The sequence below is a fragment of the Diadema setosum genome, chromosome 15 (genome assembly GCF_964275005.1).
Source record: "Diadema setosum chromosome 15, eeDiaSeto1, whole genome shotgun sequence".
Classification (NCBI taxonomy): Eukaryota; Metazoa; Echinodermata; class Echinoidea; order Diadematoida; family Diadematidae; genus Diadema; species Diadema setosum.
The window spans coordinates 35,119,538-35,144,052 of NC_092699.1; the positions used below are offsets into that span (position 1 = coordinate 35,119,538).

The following is a 24,515-nucleotide window of genomic DNA, read 5'->3' on the forward strand; positions in this document are numbered from 1 at the left end:
AATTTAAAATCGATTTTATCTTTTGATAAAACGGGGCCCAGAACACTCTCTTTGCCACCACCAACACCACCCCCCCCCCCCCCCCCCCCCCCACCAGCAGCAGGTTTTGTGTACGTCCGATATGCATGAAGTTGTGAGTGGTATGCATGCATTGTATGTGTACATGCGTATGTCGCAACCCACGGCATTCTTATTACACACGTGAGTACGGTAGTGCATGCTGCAGTGTTGATGTATACAACTGTGTGCGATCGTCCAGTACGCGCACGAGTCGAAAATGCAGAAGTAGCACTGTAGATTAACTGGAACAGATGTCGACAGTGCTTAGGAAACCCAATGAAATATCGGCAAAATGGGCGACAACGGGAAGGAAAAACGAAAAGTGTCCACATTTGAAGATCAGCTGCATATCTTAGTATCAGCTTTGAATGATGGGCAAAAATCCAGGAGCAAATGCCTGAGGAAATTGTTTCGAAGCGTAACATACGACTCCAGCCCCTCAGAAGCAGAAGCAGTCCAACTCACGCTTGGTCGCAACCACGAATGGCGGAGGCAGCAAACTCGTGTTCTAAAGGCCGTCTCGAAAATCGTCAGAATTATGATGATGACTGATAAAACAACGGTAAACTGCTCCCCTTAACTGTCGTCATTTTCGTTATTCAGGACTGCCTAGTCAAATATGGAATCTGTTTTACTTCTGTGTTTTGTTGCAACGATTTTTTTTTTGTTTTTTTGTGGCCCAAGTGTTGGTGAATTATTACAACAATATAAATTTAGGGCCTACCCTAATTACGAATTAAGGAGTGCCTAAACCGTAGTACCTCTAACAGCGTTAGATCTAATTACAGCTGCTCCTCCCACAAGCAAGTAGTAAGTACTGTAGATGTCTACAACTAACAGTAAGAAACATTAGAAACCAATGCTCTAAAAGTCTTTGCAAGTTCAGTGTGATCTTCATCTTGTAGACCTCTAAGAGAGTAGATCTAACCATTGCTAACACTAGTAACAGTTATTGTTAGAGCCTAAGTATTGTATACTAGGCCTAGGCCTACTAGCTATCCCATGATCCTATAGACCATAGTAGGCCTACTCGTAAATTTTACTAACGTTATTAAAATACTGTACTATATTACTACTACTAGTACTAGATCGTCTATACTAGTAGTAGTACTGAGTACTACTACTAGACCATGCATGTAGACGGGTCTAGATAGTAAATTACTGTACCTCTGACGTAGTGTATAGTAAGGGTACTAGGTCTCGCGCAGGGACCTAATGATCGCGCATAGCGTAACTGCGTATAGCAAGCAATATTACGCGTAGGACTAAGCGCAAAATTTGCCGATACGCCCATGGAATAAACATACCTGACAACCGCTACACATGAGAAGGAAGCAGGTAAGAAATTTTGATTTCAAACAAATTTTTCACTAAATTTCCAATTTTTTGGAACAAAATTTTCACTAAATTTCCCATTTTTTACCTTATAATTTACCTACCTTAGCTTAAAATTTTTTAAAGGATGTTGTAGCCTAGACATGTCGTCTCGCTTGTCTCGTTTGTATGATCGTAGCCGATAGAATTCGTAATTTGTTCGATCGATCATTTATAATATTCTACGAAAGCCGAAGCACGTTACAGCTGCAGAGAGGGGCAGACACTTTCACGCATGAAACTACATAGGGCAGCTGCGCGACCTTTACATACCCCGAGAAATTGAACGCATAAAATTAAGTCCGACATACAAACGGCGACAGCGCACTACTCCGTCATCATATCATCAGGAGATTCTGGGAGGTGATTTTTCTGCATTTTCGTGATATTCATTGAGAAATTCAGGTTACGATTATGGAATAACTTCTATTATAAGAGCATTTCAAATTTTCGTGCGCGATATCTAGACCCCTCAACCATACAACATCTAGTACTAGTAGGGCCAGGGGGCCTAGATGTCTACATTATACATAGATCTATATCCATTCCAGGTTATTATGAATGGTGAGTTCCTGAATATTAAAGAACGACATGAACAGGCCCCACCAATGCTAACTTGTGAAATTGCGACCAGCCCTAACGCTTCGTGTTGTATAACTGTGTAACGTCTATACTACACAGCCTAAGTATACACAGCCCAGTGGCTGTATACTATAGCGACAGCGTCTGGTCAGGCTAGTGTAGTGTACAAGGAGTGCCCCAGGGTTAATACACCAATGTTTGTTTCGAGTTTCTGTACTAACAATACTATGGCCTTCTTTCCCCTTTTTTCTGTTCTTCCTTTTATTTCTAACCATTCCTTTGTAGAGAGGTCTATAGGCTAGAGAATGTTAATCAGGCAAAAAAAAAAAAAAAGGTGTTTTATCTGCGCATGTGTGAGATAGCTGTATTGTCCCATCCGGGAGGCCGTCTGTTTTGACCATTCTTTGATAATAATGTCTGCATTGTACATCTACCGTTCAAAACTGAGCCGTAAATTCTGGGGTGAAGAAAATAAATTATGTACAAGTAGTTTTGGTGGAGATGGGGATTCAGGTTTTAACTTTTTGCGTGTAATTAGTGAAATCATGGACCTAAAGTACAGTCTACAGAGCATACAATTGTACATCCATATGTGCCATTGTAAGAGCATATCATTGGAATTCAAAGTTTATTTGGTGAACATTGGTTTTGAAAACAGTGGGTGAGATATCCAAAATTGAAATAAAACAAAGTGGTCCTAATAAGTATGAGTCCCACCTTTTGTTAGGACCACACTTTTTTTTTTGGATATCTCAACCAACACTCAACCTGAATCCCGATCTCAACCAAAACTAGACCATCCCTTTTAAATGATTGACCTGAAAGATTGGTCTGTATCTTGTTGTCTTGGGTGTGTTCTGCGCGGAGACGATGTCTGGCTTCACAGAATCCCCAAAGGAGAGCCATTATATGTCAAAGAAATTATTTAAAAACTCTTCCAGACCTAGACAGATTTTTCTGTCTAATCAAATGGAAGGTGGTATTTTTAGGGGAAACCTTATAAAAGATTTACTTTCAGTCAAAGAGTGGTTTAATCTTGGAACAGTCTCTCTTCATCAGTAATCTTGGTCCTTCATTTGAATTTCAAGTCCAGGTTGGGCAGGCACAGGTCCTCCCTACACCAGTCTCTTCCATAAAGAATTACAGTGTATGTCCATTCACCCTCCATGCAGGTACGCTGTAACTAGTTACAAGTTTTTGTTAGGATCATGTACAACTCGAAAGAATGACCGGAAGTCTCGACAGGACTACCTACTATAGAAGATATACCTATAATAAAATGCTGATGCTGATTCTAACTTGGGTTTACTTGGGTGTAGAGACGTAGAGCATACTGTGTACATGTGTACATGTACACCCACATACGTAATGGTACATTGTACGTGTAGCTGCTTAAAGGTCCTGTTTACCTTTGGGAGCAGTGATTTAAAAAATATTCAAGATATCACTTTTGCTGCATCAATGTGTAGGTCAGTTGGATCACAAAACATCCTACCATATAAATTTTTTGCAGTAAAGCCTAATGAGCTATCATCATTTTAATGCCTCCACCACGAAGTGGTGCCGGAGGCACTATGTTTTCGGGTTGTCCTTCCGTACATCCTTCCGTCCGTCCGTAATGAATTTTGTGGCAAGCATAACTAAAAAACCTTTTGAGGTATCGTAATGAAACTTGGCGTGTATGTGTATTAGGAGGTGAAGTTGTGCCTATCAACTTTTGGGTGCACATGCTCAAGGTCAAATACGTAAAATTTCATTATTTCCTCCATATCTATGCATTGCCTGAAGATATTTTCTTGAAACTTTAATAGTGTATGTACCCAATTAAGATTCTCTGGTGAAAGTTCGAGGTCATGAGGTCAAAGGTCAAAAGGTCAAGTAAAAATTTTATATGAAAATTTCACTTTTTTCTCTGTACCTTGGAAATTGTTCAAGGTATCTTCATGGAACATGTACTGACTGGCAGTGATTATCTAGAGAATTTAAGGTTCATGGGGTCAAAGGTCAGGGGTCAAAGGTCAAGGGCAACACTTCAAAATTTTACTATTTCCCTCGTATGTATTTATGCAGTGCCAGCAGGATTATTTTTTTTTACACTTGGTGTATTCATGTACATGTATAACCCAATAGAGATTCTCTGTTAATTCTTTTTTTCATAGCTCACCTGAGCCAAAGGCTCAAGTGAGCTTATTGCGATCGCCCTTCGTCCGTCGTGCGTAAACTTGTTACATTTTCATCTTCTTCTTGAAAACCCCAAGACCGATTTTCATCAAACTTGGCAGGTAGCATCCCTAGGGGGTTAGGAATTCAATTTGTTAAAATGGGCACCATGCCCCACCCAGGGGCCCCCCGGGGGGGGGGGGGGGGGGGGGGGGCCCAGGGGGGCCCAAACCCCCCAAAATGAAGGAATCTGTACAAATCTTCTTCTCTAGAACCTGAAGTGATAGAGCTAAGTTAATACTATGACTTAGTACATTGATGACTGTAGTTTCAAGTTTGTTCATGGCAGAATCAGGGGTGCTGCCCCCCTTGGGACCCAGGGTAGGGGGGTTGGGATGGGAGGGGTTCTAATGGGGCCTAAATTGTACATTTTCATCTTCTTCTTGAGAACCCCATGACACATTTTCACCAAACTTGGCATGTAGCATCCCTAGGGGGTTAGGAACTCAATTTGTTAAAATGGGCACCATGCCCCACCCAGGGGGGCCCAAACGCCCCAAAATGGAGGAATCTTTAAAAATCTTCTCTAGAATTAGAAGTTATAGAGCTAAGATAATACTATGAGTGAGTACATTAATGACTGTAGTTTCAAGTTTGTTCATAGTAGATCCAGTGGTGCCCCTCTTCAGGGGGGGGGGGGGGGGGGAGGGGTTTGGCTGGGATGGTCCAAATGGGGGCCTGAATTGTACATTTTCATATTCTTCCTGAAAACCTCATGATGGATTTTCATCAAACTTGGCAGGTAGCATCCCTAGGGGGCCAGGATCTCAATGTATCAAAATGGGCACCATGCCCCACCCAAAGGGCCCAAGGGGGCCCCAATCCCCCCAAATTAAAGAATCTTAAAAAATTTGGGCCCTTATTGTACATTTTCATCTTCTACTTGCAAATGCCTGATCAAATTTTGGTAGAGCTTTGAATAATTTAAATTAGTGACTGCGTGAAAGGTGAACTTGCAATACTCAGGTGAGCGCTAGACCCGCGGGTCTCTTGTTTCTTTTTTTGCCTCAAAGGTCAAAAGGTCAAAGATCAAGGGAAAGTACTGAACTGTTTCCTCCATTTCTAAGAAATGGTTTAAGTTATCTTGAAACTTACTACATATGCATGTTCTGCCTGACAGTGATTATCTTAATATGAATTTTAGGGTCAAAGGCCAGATGAAAATTACAACAATTTACTATTCAATACAGAAATTGCACTTTTTCTCCGTACCTTGAAAATTACTCAGTTCATAAACTCATGAATCAGAATGGATCAAAGTCAAGTTAAAGTTCTTAAATCTCCAAATACATCCTCTCCTATTCATCCAATTAAACCTAGGTCAAGGAAGGTGAACATTCAACACATTTGTGACAAAATTGTTATTTTAATATTGTGCCAATTTTGTGAAAATGTAATCACAAATTGTCCACATGTACTATAGACCTATTAAGGCCTGGTCCCACTGGCCGACGGACACAAAGCGTATCCATGCAGAAAGGACACAGCGGACGAGCAAAATTTCGGGGATGGCTTTATCCGCTTTCATCCGCTCCAGAAATTGACAAAATTGGCGAAAATTGGCGGTAACAGAACGGAAATAGAACGGACGTGGGTAGGCACGTGTGTACAACGTTTGTTGCTCGTATGTCGCGGATTTACATCGTACACAGCGGAAAGTTCATCCGTTCTAAAAGTTTTTTGCGCGGATGAAATCACAGTGGACGGATGCTCGATGGATAGAGCGGATGAAACACGTATGCGATGGGTACACAGCGGATTCGTAGCGTTTTCCAACGGATAGCAAGATTTTTTGTACGCTTTACATCCTCTTTGCATCCGTAAGTGCAGTGGGACCGGGCCTTTAGGAGAACCATGCATTATGGCGGAGGCATACCAGTCGCCATAGCGACATTTCTGGTTCTCATTAAACTGTAACTGTACTCTGTAGACGGTTTAGTCTGGAAACATTTTTATTTATCTATTGTTAACATTTTGTATATTTAACAATACTTAACATTGATTGTAAATACTGGTTCAGATTTTTACATTTGTTGTTTCTATCCCTAACTCACATTTTAGAACTATTTTGAAGCACTAATGCTGGGTGTTCGTTTCATCTGCAAAAGGTAAATTATGCCTTTGAAGAGCTGCAACTGTTGAGGACTCGTCAGCTGTAGTCACACAGGCAAAAGACCACAAAGTGCAAGATTGCGAAATCACAGTTCACACGTACCATAAAATCGAATCGCACAGTTTGCTTGTTTGTCAACACTGGCAGCCAGAATTCTCCAAGTTTAAGTTCTAGCAGCTGCACTGTAAGGTCAGCTGGTACACATTTGCCAATTCATGAGCTTACGATTCCATGAAGGTGTACTGTATTGTAAGGCAGTTTCCTGCGTTAAGCCCATTTTTAAACACCTTATAATTGCTACCAAGTAGAGCTGAGATTTCAGTACATGTGTAGTACATGTACATATTAAAACTGAAGTACATAATGCAGTCAACCTCGCATATACTGTCTCAAATCAGTTGGAACTGAAAAAAAAAAAGGTCTGACTTTTAAAAAAAAAGTGAAGTTCAAGGTTTGTGTACAGGAGTATCAAGAAGAGGAACACATGAAGGAAAATGTAGGAATTTTATGTTAATTAAGCAATATTCGACTAATCTGATGCCATGATTGACTGTAGTTTTGCATCTCCTCCATGCTCAGTTCCTCAAGATGGAGTGGCCAGAGCTCATCGAACTCTTCATCACGTGCGGCATCTTCGATGTCGTGAACCTACTGCTGCGCATCCAGGTGCCCGAGGAGGTCACCCAGAGCGACGCCAGCAGCATCCTGGGGGACGCCTGGGAGTCCGTCCACCTGCACAGCCTGGAACTGACCAGCAACATTCTGGGCAGCAACTATATCTGCCCGACGGAGGAGAAGACTCGGCCCTTTCTCAACGCTGTCCTGTCCAACAAGAGCTTCCTGGACGTTGTGGTCAAGCATGCCATGGGTAAGTTTTGTCCCCAGAGGGGAGTTTCTTGGTATATGTAGATTCATCTGATATTTGGTGTAAATTGGGTGATTTCTGAACCCATTACTGCAAGAGTGTATATTTTCGCACAAGTAATTTTTCGTGCTCATATACTTTGTATTTGCAGCTGGTCAAGATGGATTTTGCTTGTTTTCGATTCTGTGGAATCAGGACATTAACTACCGGAACATGTGGCATGCAAAAATATTTGCGTGCTTCATTTTACCAAAAAGCACCCAGCTAAAATCCATGAAAATGGAAACCTCTTGAAGTACATGGCATAAAATGATTTGATACATGTAGAATATGACAGAATCATTCATCAAGAAAAACAAGAGCGTAACGGTTTTCCATACTGGCTTGAGAGTCATTGTTTGCTTTTATATTTGAATACAAACCGTACGTACACCTTATAAGATCCGTGTTAATGTTGCACATGAAAGGCGCCCTGAGGCTAACTACACGCAGCCGCTGTCGCAAAGCGACGCGGCTGCACCTCTATTCCTTCGCAGACGTTGTCATTTTTCAGTGTGGTTGTGTGACTCCTTCAGACACGTAGGTAGTCGGAGAGCTAGAGGGTGCCTCTCCGACTACCTACGTTGTACGTTGTAGTATACAAGAGTGAATGCCATTCAAATAACACGCAGATGAGGAGTGAAGCAATAAGGACGTTTACAGACCTGATTTCAGCCACAGATTTCGGTGAGTTTTTGACGTAATTAAACAAAAAATCGCATACCGATTATTGAATGATTATCATACAACTGTAGATTACGATAATTCCTTGTATTTTAGTTTTCCACGATTAATAAAGATATTCATGAAGGAGTCGCACAACCACACTGAAAAATGGCAACGTCTGCGAAGGAATAGAGGTGCAGCCGCTGTCGCTACAGCGGCTGCGTGTAGCTACCCTGAGGCCTGCTTTTCATGGCTGGCCCAAGGCTGCTTTGTGGACCGTTTACACAATGAGCTTCGGGGCCGGCAGGCTCAAGCAACTATGCTCCTCATGGACCCTGTTTACACATGGGCCCACCTCATGTCGCCTTTCCCTACTCTGTTTCGATACTCCACCGCACTCTCGCCCCTCCCGAAGGTCATGTGACCAGTTAACCGCATGCAGCTCCAAAAGCTGGCCTCAGGCCCGGTACCGTTTACGCATACTGTATAGCGGGGCTGTCCTGAGGCTGGCCATGGCTGACCTCAGACCACTTCCAGAAGTGGCCTGAAGTGGAGTTGGCCTGAGGCCGGCCCCACTTTTGTGTGACTGTTTACACATACGAAAAGCTGACTTGGGGCCGGCTGTGTGTAACAGGGTTCTAAGTTATCACTATTAAAAACTTGCTCACTCGGTGAAGAGCTTCATTCTGCAAGGGGATTCCATTGTTTGTTATTGACTTTTGTCCTGTGTATTGCACATGTTAATCTGTGTGTGTATTTCATCATTAAAGCTGTTAATTGTCAGAGGAAAGCCATCTAAAAGTGCGAGAGAGTAACACTGTATATCACTCTCATACATAGTTCATAGGTGCTTTTGAGTGCTCTTCTAAAGCGAACTGTACCGTACTGTACCCGCACCAGAGGAGCGCTCGAAGGCTCCTAAAGTGTACCGTACCGTACTATACCAAGCCAAAAGTGGACCACTTCTTGATGTGCTCCAAAAGTGTACCAAAGACTAACCAAAACTTCGCTGTAAAGCATGCACGTATCATGCGCATGTGTCACAATGCAAAGAATCTTTCTCTTTGTTCGGGACAACTGTAAGTAGTACAAGCGCGCCAGGTGAATGACCCTTTTGCTGTACAAAATGTTTGACCTCTTCTTAAAATAGCTAATGAGGTATGCTTTCTCAACAGAGCGCTTGAACACTCTAAATCTGGTACAGTACGGTACAGTACGCTGTATGTTGTAGTTCAATTCACTTTTGGTTCGCTTTAGAGCGCTCAAACGCAGCTCATGCGTTTGACCTTAATGGACAGAAATTGTCGCTTGTATGACTTGGAATCATCCCCACTGATAAGCAATTCACAGACCCTTGATCGTGTATAAAGCCAGTCTGTAAGGAAGAGAACTACAAACTAGGTCCCTATTTACATCAAATTTCAGTCATCCCCTAACTCTACATCTCTTGCTTTCATTTCTCTTTTTCCCCCTCAGAATCAACAAGACCTATGATGATTTCCTTCGCTCTTCACATTTTATATCACTGTGCTACGGCAGACGTTGCTGCAGCAAAAAGGGTAAATGGATGGGTGATCTCTTGATTTATGGAGGAAGTGTTTATCTGGAAAAAGTTGTAAACGTCGTTGAAATGGCTTTCAGAAGTGAGGCCTTCTAGTTTGGGTATTTGTAAAAATCATACAGTGGGGAAGCTGTAGTCTTTATACGTACATGATTTTCATTAAAAGAAAAAATAGTTGAAAGTACTTTAAAAAAGATGTAGTTTTTATCACCCACTTCCTTCACAGACAGTATTTTAATTTCCTAATTTTGTCACAATCTGTTCGGTCAATCATGTATAATGTAACTAGTATAGTAGTGACAACCAAACAACTGTCAACCTTGAAAAACGGTATGATACATGATCGTCGCTGGGGTAGCAAGACGTTGTATCTGAAGTTTTTGTGAAAGTTACTTTTTTGGATTATTGGTCAAATTATCAGTTTGGTGATGTCCTGTCCGTATCCTAACTGTCTTACCCCCAAAATGAAGCCACCACGGCATGTCTAAGGAAAGTCTGTCCCATTCACTACAGTGCTTTGGCCGCCATGTTTTTTGGCTCTCCTGAACATTTGCCTTATTGTACGAGGTCTTGTCGCCCCAGTGATGATAAAAGTAAGACAAACATCACGGCAGGCAGAAGTTTGTGGTTGGGGTGCAAATGTGGGCGGAGTCCTTGGCTATGGTCCAAGAAGGCGGAGTCCTTAACCTATGGTCCAAGGAGGCCGAGTGGAAGGATAGAACTGACAAGAACTACCCCTCCCACGTCCACCCACGCATACACACACATATGATACATGTACTTCAAACACGAAGTAAACAAAATAACATTAGTGGGTGGCTCTCTTTGATTTCAAACAAACAAGAAAATTTAGAGCCAGAAGGTCTCAACTGAAGACCAAACATTCCAAGTGTACATGTAGTAGCCTCAATAAAGAAACAGGATAAAAATATCCAGTAAATGAGCAAAAGAAATCCGAGATGATTAGAGATTTTACAGCAGAAGCAGGAAGTCATGCAGACATGTTTTTTTTTTGAATGTATTTTTTACTGTGATAGTGTTTTTTGGCCATGACCAAAAATTTCTGGGTAGCCAGTAGATTTTTATTGTATGCGTCAAGAGTTTTGGGTGTGGGTGTAATTTTGAGTTGGTGGCAATGTGTGACCCTGCATCACAAAACCAACAAAAAGTTGCCAGACATGGATTTTTAGTTTAGGGCAGATTCTAAAAGAGCAGACTCTAAGTTTTAGAATGATATATAACTCAATTCAAATGGACTCCCCTAACCTATCTAAATATTGGAAAGAAGTCACACACTGTTGAAAAGTGTGAACTGAGAAAAGAGGCTCCGCAGTACAAGTACTGTGCACTTAAACCCGTTGAGGACGAGTCCTGAGTATACACGGGCAAGTGTCTACATGGAAAATGCATGTTGTGGTAAAATCAAACCGTCCTCATGGGTTAATCTGTACCACACAGAACAAAAATGGAAGATGATTTTGCAATTATGAGCTATAAGTCATTATTAATATTAAAATGACACACAATTCAAAGTCGGTGTAAATACCATATAATTACTGGAAATTTGAATGATTATTGATTTTATGTTTTTCAGCTATATTTTCAAGGTCATTGTCATGTTCCACAAATCAATTCATACCAGATCCTCTAAATAAGCATTACAGACTACCAATGCTGCAAATATAACCATGATCAGGCATTCTGTCTGACAGAAAATTGATTTTGAAATGTGGTGTAAATCCTGTGTGTTGGGAATATGCTAATATCATAGAATTTACAGCTATTTTCAAAACAATGTCAAGGTCAAAAGATCTTGAGATGACTTGAATTACTATTTGTAGCTTAAAATAGAATGAAAATGGAACATGATTTGAAGTTTTCAGCTTAAAGTCACCATTAATAAAGAAAGGGCACACAACTAAATATCAATGTAAACACACTTTAACAACATTACGGTTAAGGAAAATTGACCGATTTATTGTTTTTTGTGATTTTTAGCTGCATTTTCAAGGTCATTGCTATTAAGACTTAATTTGTGATGTATACATGCCCTTTTGGTACTCATTACAGCCTATCATCTCAGAAGATACCATTGTGTCTTGGCACTTCATCTCTGATTTATCACAATTTGAAATGTGCAATGCTTAAAATCTCACATGCCATTTTACATGAATTTTTGGATGTTTATGACCATTTTCGAATGCATAAACCAGCTATTAAACATTTTGGTAACAACATTTTTTTTTTTGTAACCCATGAAAATACAATATTCATACCTGTAAATGTCTATCAGTACACAAAAATTGGTGTCGCTCCTCGATGGGACTAGTGGTGATTTGTGACCTTGAACTTGGCAACTTTTTGAGAAAAAAAAAATCCAACTGTGAGGGCGCCCTTCGAGAAAACAACGCATACTTTTTGGCCGATTTTTGGTGGGTCTGTAGAGCAAGTGAGAGTCTTTAAATATGCATAATATTGGGTACTAAGCTAATTGAATTTTGAAGTTATCAGCTTCCAGACATGCACCCAAAAACATTAACTTTAACGCTTAACACCGTTTTCAGTGACCTCGTGCGCAATAACGGATAGTCATATCCGCGCCATATATACATGTATGGTGCATGTTAGGATCATAAAGTTCTTCCAGTTTACAAAAAATGAGCAATGTAACTCATCTAACTTGGCTGCAGCAGTCAATCAAAAATAGCAAATTTTATTTAAACTCGATTGTTCAACCATGCATTGGTTGCTAAGGGAAGCCGTATCTTAGCAACCGTTTGACCTTGGGGCAAAATATTTCAGAATCTTCCGTCAGACACTTGGGGGAACATGTGGTGCAAGTTTAAAGAAAATTGAAGGAGGTCGGGTTACAAATTATTTGAAAATTGGTTGATTTGACGTGGATTGACCCGAAAACACACTTTCCCATTCGTTTTATGATTCAAAACTTAGGAAAAGTGTAGAAGAAAAACACCTCTTTCAGAAAACATGTAAAACTCAAGATTGACTTGGTTGACCCGTTTCACCCTTTTTAAGTCCTAATGTACAATGTAAATTCATGTAAAGTCATGCCTTGCAGGTAAGTTTGACACATCGCACGATTGTTTCCGTGACAGATTGCGAGGAAAAAAGAGCTGTTTCTGCGGCTCTGCGAGTACGTCACCAAGGGCAACGCGGTGAAGATGGTCACGGACTGGTTCCGCGGGGGCGTGGAGCAGTATGAGCTGGACCTGCTGGGGGACCGGCCCCAGGGGCTGCTCCCCATCTTCCACCAGGAGCCCTTTACGCAGCGCGCAATGGACGAGATGAATAAGGAGGAGCAGAGAAATGCTGCCCTCACTTTCGCTGACAGCCTCCAGCTCTTCAGTCTTCGAACCATGGCTATGGTGAGTGCTCAAAACTTTTGATTTAAAACAAAAATGAATGAGGTTTTTTTTTTTTTGACAAAGAAGGACAAGAAGAAAAAGAAAAACAACGTTTTTGCTTCTGTCAAGTGCGTTTGTCACCTTCGCTGACAGTCTCCCAGTTCTTCAGCCTGTGAACTGTGCCTTTGATAAGTGCGCACTTTGGTTCTGGTTCCCAACACGAACGTTATTGCTGATAAAGAAACGACATAACAGAAGTGAGTCAAGTGGTGATGGTGATAATGATGATGATGATGATGATGATGATGATGATGATGATGATGATGGTGATGGTAGTGGTGATGGTGGTTGTGGTGGCGATGATAGTGTCTGGTGGTGATGGTGGTGGTTATGTGGATAGTGAAGGTGTTGATGGTGTTGGTAGTGATGGCGATAGTAGTGGTAGTGTTGATTGTGATAGTGGTGATGGTGGCAGTGGTGATATTGTAGTTGTGATGATGATGGTAGTGGTTGTGGTTATGTCGATAGTGCTGATGGTGTTGGTGATGGTGGTAGTGATGATGGTGATACACATAGTAGTAGTTAGTGTTGATTGTGATAGTGGTGAAGATGATTGTGATGGTGGTAGTGATTATGGTGATGATGGTGCTTGTGATAGTGGTGGTGATGGTGATAGTGGTGGTGATGATGATAGTGGTGGTAGTGTTGATGATAGTAATGATGATTGTGATGCTAGTAGGGGGTGGTGGTAGCAGCAGTGATAGTGGTACTGTGATGATTGTGGTGATGGTGGTGATGGTGGTAGTAGTGGTAGTGATGGTAATGGTGCAGGTGGCTGCCATGGCAGTGATGGTAGTAATGGTATTTGTGATAGTGGTGATGGTTGAAGGAATGGTGGTAAAGATGAGGGGTTTTCTTTCCATCTAGTTTCATTTTGTTTTATTTTTACTTAAAGGGACTGTACAGTACTGGTTGAGGTGGGGATTCATGTTTTGAACATTCCTAAGTTACTCCAGTGAGATAATGAAAAGCCTCTTATGAAGTATGAAAGAGCATGTAACTTTAAGAAGGATTCAACGTTTATTTGATGAAAATTGGTTTTCAAATGGCTGAGATATCCAAAAAAGTGCTTGAAAAAGCGACATGCCACAACTTTATTAGGATCTCTTTGTTTCACCATGTTTTTGGATATCTCAGCCATTTCAAAACCGATTTTCATCAAATAAACTGTTGATACCCCTTAGAATTGCATGCTCTTTGACATCTCATAGAGTGGTTTCTGAATATCTCGTAAAATGTTAAAAGCTAAATCCTCACTCGACCAGACTGTGCACACCCTTTAATTCCTCAAATGATAAAGTTTGAGGAATGCTTACCTCCAGTCACATATCTCGGGGAATTTCTTTGAAAAATTTTCTGTTTACTCATAACACAGGAAAAACTAGCAGCTTATCATTTCTAATGAATGCACTCCTGCTGATCTGTCTCTCGCAGGGGTCAAAGAGCACTGGCCCAGATTAACAGTTATTGAAATACTTAACTGTGATTTCAATGATGTGTTGCTTCCCAATGGATTTCATTCAAAAATTGGTATGGTGCTGTACAGGTTGTCATTCTAATAAAAGTCTGTGTAGTTTTTGGCTGTGCTGACCCCAGTGGGTTGACCTGTACATCTTGTTGCATCATATTTATTTTGAGTTGTTCATAATGATCAAGTATTAAACAATTTTGACAGGTTTAAACCAGCAACGGATTTCAAATGCAGCAGGTAGCTTCTATCTCGGTGTTATGTTTTTCATTTCAGATGTGTAATGTGGATACTGTTGGAACAGATTTAGTCGCCAAGGATCCAGATCTTTTAACAGTGAGTATGAGGTGTTATTTCTATTCTTCACGTCTACACCGTCCACTCTGGAGCAGACAGAGTAAAACCTGCATATAGTTGCCACATGCACATACAGAAAAAAAACAAGAAGAAGAAAGAAATGGACTTTATAGAGGGATGACCACTGTACACAGTCGGGGACGGATCAAATTTTGTCATGTTGTATCTGTAGAATACATTCCGTGCACATCTCCCAGACTGGCATAAATTCAATAAGGACACAAGATGGTAGGAATTGTCCTTTCTCAAGAACTAAGTTAGATTTTGTGGAAATCAAACCATTTGTTCCAAAACTGAAGTATATGGAAAGTGTCAGTCACTTCAGTGTGCCACCATGTACACTGTAGATGGGAATCCTCCAACAATTTGTATGAAAGCCAACTTATGAAAGAGACACAACTCTTTGGAAAAGGAGGAAGGAAATGTTGATGTTTGTCTGCCTCTACCAGCTTTAAAGGTACAGTTTACCTTTGGGAGCAGTGATTTAAAAAATGTTCGAGATATCACATTTGAGGCATGTGTGTAGGTCAGTTGTATCACAAAACATCCTACCAATATACCATGTAAACATTTTGCAGTAAAATCTAAAGATATAAGGAGATATCACCATTTTTCTCAATAAATCATTACTGTATAATGGTTTTGTCTGGAAACGTTTTATTATAACTTTTCACATTTTGTATATTTGACAATAATTCAAATTAATTATACTGATTCAAATTTTTACATTGGTTGTTTCTATCCCTAACTCACATTTTAGAACTACTTTGAAGCACTAAAAACTTGGTTTTTCATTTCATCTGCAAATGGCAAATTATGTCTTTAAATCCTATTAAACTAGGCAAGACTATTATTTATGCTAATTTATGCATAATACATGCATCAAACCAGACCATTTGACATAAAACACTAAGGGAAGCTCCAAAAAGGCATACTTATGGTGTGCATACTCTCAACTTAAAAACCATGCTCCCAAGTGTTGCAAATTGATGTCAAAAGATGCAAGAAACTTGAAAGAAAAAAAGAAACATTGTGGCAGTACCTTTTTGCGATGGCAACATATTGCGCCAAATGTTGAGTGGGTCATTCAGGGAACCCCCCTTGCCTAGTTAGGGTTAAATTTGCCACTTAACCCCAACATGGGGTACAATTTCTGACTTTATTCAACGCTACCTCTGTTTCTTGTCAAAGTCGGGATTGTAGACGGGGCTCAGCATTGACGGTGGCCTCATGGCCTGGAGCCACCAAAGTGTGATGTTGGGCAACCAAACTTCCAAAAAGTCTATCTGAGTGTTGGTGGCCCTACAGGGCAGCTAACATTTTAAATTGATGTTCATATAATAACATGTATTTCCTTTCATTTCAAGCCACCAGAAATTTCAAAATTTAGAGATGTCAGGGACCAAAATTGGCCAAACCAGAGGGGAAAAAAAAGTTAGTGTCGAGCCCAGGTTTAGATACGTGCAGAATCTCAGGTGAAGATAGTTGATTAGGACAGAAATATACTCACTGTCTATGCTAATCTGTCTCTGGTGCTGAAGCCCTGTATCCGTTGGTTGAGTGCGCCGGTGAACAGCAAGAACGCCGGAGCCGCCGTCAAGGAGACCCTGCACATTGTGTCGGGATTATGCAGCAACGAAGCCATATGCCACCGGCTGGTATCATCCTATAACCTCATCGGACTGCTGGAGAAAGGAGGTGAGAGCGCTTTATGGAGCGTGTGCAGGAGACTGTATGTCTTCACAAATAGACGAAACCCGCCAGAAAGTGTTAAGAGTTTTTGATTGTACGTTGTGCAAATGGCTTCAATCAAAGACCTTACTTTCTTGAGATACATAAGGGCAATTCCGCGGTTAGTAACGTTACATTTGAACAAATTTAGATATTTGTTTTCACCACTAAATTACCATTTATTCACTTCAAGTCAAAATTATGTCAAAACATGTTCACCTCCCAGGTTTATAATACAGAAAAGAATGAACACAATCCAAGAAATATTAGAATTGCTATAGCAACTTAAAGGGCTGGTTAGTAACGTTACGAAAAAAGGACATGACAAAAAAATCAATGTCTTGTAACAAAAAGTGTGCAAAAATTCAAGTTACTTCAAACAAAGTGTTGCATTAATTTCAATTATTGCATCATGACAAATGTTCATGCAAATTTTTTTAGCAGTTCGATCAATAATTTTTTAGCTAGACCCCCAAAAGCATGGTTAGTAACGTTACGGTTAGTAAAGTTACATTTGTCTGGAGTAATTCCGCAGGTCATTTCACCCTTTTGTAATTGACAAAATGTCACATGACTTCTGGAGTATTTAAATGTATTCATCTTTTACCCTTTAGCAAAACTTTGAGGAAAAAATTTCAAAGGAACCCACTGTAATTTGCATTTAAGTGAATTTCAGCGTCCCCAGTCCCACATGTACATTTTAAATGATGGTTTTAGATCTCACAAAATCAATGAATACAAAAAATAAAATCTACTGAATTTGAAAGACCCTAATGATTGGTGAACATCCATGGCATTAGTTGATACCTAGATTAAAGGGTAAGATAAAGAGGCACATTTCTTTTATCCATGTCATGTCCACCTAACTGCGGAATTGCCCATAAGACACGTGAAGCACAAAAGTGAAAATTTTTTTTGGAAGCAATTTTTCTTGAATCCTTAGAATTTTGAACTTGAACGTATTCAATGTGCATAGGAAAAAAGTTAGCTAACAAAGCGTGAAATCGCTTGAATTTTACAGGTTATGAAAGTCTTAACATTTTTAACATGATCCAGTTCAGTTCGTGAAACACAAAAAAAAGCTTTGACATAAGTGAAGAAAGGTATATCCCATCATGCGCTTGGAGCACCACGTCGTAGATAGTAGATATGGTGAGGTTTTGCTGCATCCTATACAGTTTCATCAATTTTCAGGCAGTGTATATTGTCTTAATTTAATCTATTTTTTCTTTTAATAGTTATTGCAATTCCCAATATCAGATGATTGTCAGTTGTGTTAAGTAGATAGCAGTGCGTTGAATGGTACTTGCGTGCCAGTTGCTATGCAATGTGCAAAATCTTGCTGTATCATGCAACTTCCATTTATAAGCTGAAATTGAGATATCATTTGAATGCGTTGTCAGCATAGTTGTAGGTCAGTGAGAGTAGCAGTAAGAACTAGAGAAGCACTCTGAGAGCGCAGACCTCCGCCAAGCAGCTAATTTCCGCCAATAATCATGTTCTTCCAGATATCAGTGATTTCCACCCATACGTACTGCATGCTATAAATCATCCAAATTTCCAAATATCGAAGGCTTTTGTTACGTCATCAACCTTCAGCTGCGCGGCGCGCCTCACAGTAGAGCACGCACTTTAGTGCGCGTATGAAAACCTCAGAAATACGCAGCTTGAACTCCCAAGGTAGGGTCAAGTTCATTTACCTTTCCTGCCAAAATATGGAAAATCCTTCTTAAAATCCATAAAAGTTTCAAGATTATTGCCAAAATTTAATCATATGTTCCTTGTGTCATTCTCAACATTTCCTGCAAGTTTCATCCGAATCCGTCCGCAACTTTTTGAATTATTTTGCACATGGACAAACAAACAAACGGTAACGAAAACATAACCTCCTCCCGTGGCGGAGATAATAAGCCCAGACGCATTACATTATGGACTGGATGATGCAATTAGCAGATTATGCTTATTCTGGAGCCATTAGAGTGTGGCTTGCGTACAGGTTTGAAGATCAAGACCAATTTTCTTGTCAAAATCTTAACCCGTTCCTTATGGGAACCAAGTATCCCAGGTTCACAAAATGTAGACAAAAGTGTCTTTGATCAAAAGATAGAATTTCTTCTATCAATCTCTGTTCTTTATCTGTATCAGAACTGTGTGTATTTTTGTCTACTACAGATTTACCAACTTGGTAGCACTTTTGTTTTGCTATAAAACTCATGAAGACATAAAGCAATCAAGGCTGAGCTCACTAGATTTTGACTTTCGCTGACCCCATTTGGGTGCCCTTATTGTGTATAACATAAGAGTTTGTGAGCGCAGCGCTCGCTTTATTCATATCTCGCATCCAATCAATATTCTGCATTGTTCGAAGGCACATGCTGTTGATGGTGGAATGGGGATACATGTACTGCTTGACTGTTGTATTCACTCTTGTGGGATGGATTATGCAATGACTCAATAAAATAATTGTAATCGATTATAAAGCATCAACCATGATCTGGAATGCTCTGAGATTAAATGATTCTGTGGTATCTTTAGGGATAATATTTCACGCTTTCACCACACTTTCACCACTACCCAACTGAAATCATGTTATCTCATCGTTATTAATTTCTTTTGCACGCAAAAAAAAAAAAGATTGGCAGTTTCTGCTGTCATATGGAAGCTATGCTTTATCTTTAATCTCTCCTCTTATTTCATCTCCACAGTATATTACTCATCTTTTGAGTTCGTGAAAGCATATTTTGTCGTCGCCACAAAAATTGCCTCTCATCCAGGAATGCTACGCAGTAAAATTGGTGCTGTGGAGGTGAGTGATGTCCTGGTTGATCAATTTGCTCTTCACTATTATTTTGACACAGATTTTGACAAATTAATTACATGTACAGCGATAGCAAGGCAGTGGGTGATGTCAAGTGGTGCTAGTGCTGTTTCCCAAGCCGCTGCGTCGAATCGAGCTCCATCACCAACGGTCAGATTAACGCAAGTGACACTGATCACAGTTATTGATCCCCAACACTATGTTTTGGCATCAAACCACCGCACAGTCCGCAGAAATTGCGCAATGAAGAAAGTGATGGCGCATGGTTCAAATTAGATATTAAAAGATGTAGTCATGACTGCTTAGTTTTAGACAGATAATGAGGAAGATAGACTAAAATGTCAAAATGTCACCCCTTCTCCAAAACACAACAATCTTAATTTTGCTCCCTGTTATAGCCATGTCTGGAGTGTTTGTGTATGGTATGCGGGCATAATTGCACATACAATGCGCTTCTATTATGGACATGAATGTTGGTCCTGCACATCGACGCTGACACCAGCACCGAACTTGAACTGACAAAGATGATAATCCCTAGGGGCTAGTGTTGGCCAGTGGGGGAAAAAGCACTTGTTTGTTTGTTTGTTCATTTTCCATCTGAGAAGATGGCTGGAAAGCCCATATTCAGCTACGTTAAGCTGGTCGTCCATGGGGTCCAGTTGGATTTGAGGTGGGACCACTTCACTGGGTTAAACACCCTGCTCTTTACGATGAATGAATGAAGCGGGATCTTTTACGTGCATGAGTTGTTACTTTCTCATACTAGCCAACACGGGACCCCCATTTTATGTCCTATCCGAGGGACAGAGTGTTTTGCCTCTTGCTAGAGGGGACGGTATGCTTACACATAACATTGCTTAGTCCAAACTCGGATTCGAACCCGGGCCGCGTGATCGTGAGGCAGACGCGCTACCGACTGAGCCAACTCACCGCCCTAATAACTTATATTGCCAACACAAATGATGGAGCTCTAACTAGTGGAAATACATCATAATTATGAGGTCAACCCCCCAACAGCGACTGATTTTCAGTTCAGTTTTGTCGCCGGTGCTGGTGTTTAGATGGCACTAGCACGAGCACCGAACTTGAAATCCCCCTCTGTTGCCGGCTGTTCAGAACAGCCATCATCTCTCATTCCTTCATTGACCCTTTGAACCAGACCAGGCTCTTTTGGCTGTTCTGTGGCCAGGGGAGGGTTGAATCTCAAACCCCCCCCCCCCCACCCGAGATACTTCAACCGTCGATTGCGCAAATGCCACGAAAATTGGTGCATATATTACTTGTGGTGTAATCTACCAAACTGTAGAAAAAGACATTGACATTTTCATTATATTAATCAATTATGCTAATATATGCATAAAATCATACATTTTGCTCTAAGTCAAAAAAGAAAGCTCCTACTTGTAGAATCCTAATTATAAGTGATAACATTCTATGTAGCATTCCAAACAACGTACTAGAAAAAAAAAATGAAAATGAAAATCATCAGTTCTTTTCGAATAAGGTGAGAAAACTCCATTTGCATTGACTTTGTATGTAAAATCATGTCTTTGAGCCATTTTTGGTCTGACAAGCATGTACGTGTATGAAAGGTCGGCAGCGATGCAACGGTATGCCGGATATTAATGAAAATTGTGCAACAGTATGCCCAATTTTATTGAAAATGGTGTCAAAAGATGTGCGAGACTTGAAAGTAAAAAGTCAGCGAGCAGCGAGGTCAAAAAAGTTTGCTCGGCTTAACAGGCGTGGAAAATCCTGGCCATTTGGGGGTTTTAAAAAAAAAGATGAAAAATAAAAACTGGAATTACCCGAAATACAATGTATGTCTTCAGCTTTGTATGACTTCGTTCTCACTGTGTAAACAAAGAGAAAACAAGGACAAAAACGAGTAAGTGCTGATGCGTCTGCAGCAGTGCCGTATATTAAGAGAGTCTGGCCAACTCGGTTTTTGGCTTATGTGTTTTGAAGCCTGTGATTGGTCAAAAGCTGGTCCCGTGATCTACAGGCGCCATGTCGTTACTGAAGTGCGCTCATACGCAGTGCCCATTGTTAACTACCCCTTATTTGGCTTGGTTATTTTGTTACGTCTGAGCGTACACGCTAACCCTGTAACGCGTAATACGCGCGGTAACGACATGGCGTCCAAATTAGCAGTTGGCCAGACTCTCTTTATATACGGCACTGGTCTGCAGTATACAGGCCCATTGTATGAGCTGTAATCAGGGGCTGTGGTGAACAGTAGAAAGAGTGGCCTCCACTCGCAATTATGTTTGGTTTTTTCAGAGAGAGAATGTCATGCCTCTTCTTCATTTGTGACCCTGCATCACAAAACCCACAGAAAGTCGCACAGCCCAGTCTTATGTGAGGACTAAAAAAGGATGAAATCAGTCAGCCTAGTCTTTAGTTTGTTTGTTTGTTTGTTTTCTAAAAGTGCAATTCTTCTTTTAAATCATTTGTAAGTTTGGAATCATGAATCAAAAAGGAAAATGTGATTTTTGTAGTTTTTGTGGAACACCATTTCGTTGTTATATCGTCAAATTACACATATCTTTGATGTCCCTTTCCATTTTTAAAAAACCCTTTACACACTCTTCACTTTCAACTCTATGTGGGAGTAGCTAGTGATTAGCCTTCGTAAAATGCAGAGTGATATATTTTTCTTTTTGTCTCATTTTTCTTTTTTGTCTCCAGAGCATAGCCAGGTCAGCGGCCATTCACATGTACTGTAACTCCCAGGATCTTCAACTTTTCGTCTTCGCCTACCTCACCCACATCGTTGAAACGGAGGGCGTATACCACATGATCAAGTATTTCGGCCCTCACCATATCCACCACTACCCCATGTATTACTCCAATGATGTTGTGAGTAAAATGTGTACGCCGACTTTTCTGGCAGTGTTTCACTCTCTGTGTTCCGTGTTGTAAACCAGCCGTGTGTCACATTATTCCAAGGGTGCATTTGAGCACTCTCCTAAAGCGAACTGAACCATACCGAACTCGTGCCAGAGGAGTGCTCAAATGCCCCTAAAGTGTATCATACCGAACTGAACCAAGCCGAAAGTGGACCACTTCACAATGTGCTCCAAAAGGGTACCAAAAGCATACCAAATGTTTGCATGCGAAGGATACGCATATCATAATGAACATGCGTCATAATACAAAGGGTTCAGTCTCTTTGTTCAGGACAGCTGTAAGCGTGTTAAAGGACAAGCTCACCTTCAAAGACATGTGGGTTGAGTGAATGCAACAATATTAGTAGAACACATCAGTGAAAGTTTTGGGAAAATCCGACAATCTGTTCAAAAGTTATGAATTTTTTAACTGTCTGCACAATCAGTGCTGGATGAGAAGACTGCTACAGTGTATGATGTCAGATTCGTACAACGATATAAGGAAAATAAAAAGAGAATTTCACAAAACTTTACTTTTTGAGTAAAGTGCACATTTCTTCAACTTGTTACTGACATAAGTTAAGGGTAATATTATTCCCCCTGCCTTCTGAAAGAGAGACGTGGAGTGACCTTTTGTTATGCAAGAAAAGTGAAAATATGTTGAATTTTCTTTATAATACTTTCCTTTTTTTTTCTTTAAGTCTTTATTGATCAAATCAGCAAATCAATCATACAGAATCAAAATATTTACAAGATTAGATAGAGCAGTTTTCACATGATTACAAGAAATTTTCACTTCTTTATACTTTCTTTATATCGTTGTACACATGTGACATCACAGGCATCATAGTATCACATCATAGTAGTCTTGTCATCCAGCCGTGACTGAGCAGAAACTTTAAAAATTTATAACTTTTGTACGGAGTGTCCGATTTTCCTCAAACTCTCATTGATGTGTTCTACTTATATTGCTGCATTCACTCAACCCACATGTCTATGAAGGTGAACTTGTCCTTTAAACACATCAGGTGAATGACCCTCTTGCTACAAAATGCTTGTCCCCCTTTAAAAATAACTCATGAGGTACGCTTTCTCTGTAGAGTGCTCGAACGCTCCAAATCTGGCACAGTACGGTATGATTTGCTTTGGTTTGCTTTATGCTCGAACGCACCCTTGAGAGCACAATGTATAAGCGCTTTGGAAAGCATTCTATTTTCTAAAGGCATAGTAACTTTTTGTAGAAGTGTATATGCCAGAAATGCAGTGACAAAGTTGTAGAGAAAGCAGATGGCTTTCCTGTGATATAAATTTTATGACCAGGCTGTGGCTTTTTTTTCTTGCAAATGTGTGGTATCAATAACATAATCCTAAAACAGACTGCAAAATGATTGTATTCTTGTTCATATGGAGTCTTTAGACACAGAATAAAATGGCAGGGAGCACTCGTGTCACCTTTGATGAGATATTGCACTGGTTGGTTGATGATCACAAACAGCCATGTTTTAGAGCTACCATATATGTGACCATGCATCACAAAACGAACAAAAAGTCGCACACACTGATTTTGTGTGAGGACTGAAAATGCACGTACAGTCTGTAGGTGAAATGGATCAACCGAGCCGATCTTGACTTTTTCATATTTTGTGAAAGAGCAAGTCTTCTACATTACGCAAAAATTTGGGATCATAAAATGGGCAGGAAAGTGTGTTTTTTAGTAGTCTACAATGTATCTCGAACATTTTCGGCCGAATAATGGATTAAGAGTGTCTTTAGAGTCCCCTTTTCTTTTCTTAAAAACATTGTACACAAAATTCTGGTCTGATTAATGCATTCATTTGATCGTCACATCAACAATAACGTCACTTACAGCTCATGAGAACCTGATTTACCATACGTATGAATGTCCTACAAGAGAGGGGAATTTCAGTTGTGTCTATTCATGCCATTGTGAAGTATTGCATTGACAGCTGTATTATATTCACGAGTCAATATTATACAGATATTGACTGGTACGGGGTGGAATATAACATTCTTTGGACCGCCAGGGAGTTATATTTTCCCAAGGGATTATATTTTCCCGAAGCGCGCAGCGCTGAGGGAAAATATGATCACGAGGGAAAATATAACTTCCTGGCGTTCCAAAGATTGTTACATTCCACCCCTACCAGTCGATATCTGTTATATTAGATGGCCTTGCCCTTGATTATGCTTTACAGAAGAGCCTATAGCCTAACAGTTTATACGCTCATGTTAGCCCGACCAGACGCTGTGTGCGCGCTGTCGCGATTTTGTACAGCGGTCCTCTAACGACAGTAGGCCCTACTAACGTTAAGCTCAAGTAACGA

The 24,515-nt window shown here is 40.4% G+C and overlaps 1 protein-coding gene across 1 annotated transcript in view; it reads left to right on the forward strand.

Annotated features, from left to right (window-relative positions):
* The first annotated feature begins 311 nt into the window (after window positions 1-311).
* The window catches only part of LOC140238824 (uncharacterized), a 35,232-nt gene continuing 11,028 nt past the window's right edge, over window positions 312-24,515 (forward strand). Inside the window, exons 1-8 of the mRNA XM_072318723.1 lie at window positions 312-622; window positions 6,929-7,217; window positions 9,396-9,478; window positions 12,597-12,866; window positions 14,650-14,709; window positions 16,272-16,428; window positions 19,167-19,267; window positions 21,971-22,141. Coding sequence (XP_072174824.1) covers window positions 353-622; window positions 6,929-7,217; window positions 9,396-9,478; window positions 12,597-12,866; window positions 14,650-14,709; window positions 16,272-16,428; window positions 19,167-19,267; window positions 21,971-22,141 — 1,401 coding nt within the window. The 5' untranslated portion in view covers window positions 312-352. The remainder of the gene's footprint in view (window positions 623-6,928; window positions 7,218-9,395; window positions 9,479-12,596; window positions 12,867-14,649; window positions 14,710-16,271; window positions 16,429-19,166; window positions 19,268-21,970; window positions 22,142-24,515) is intronic.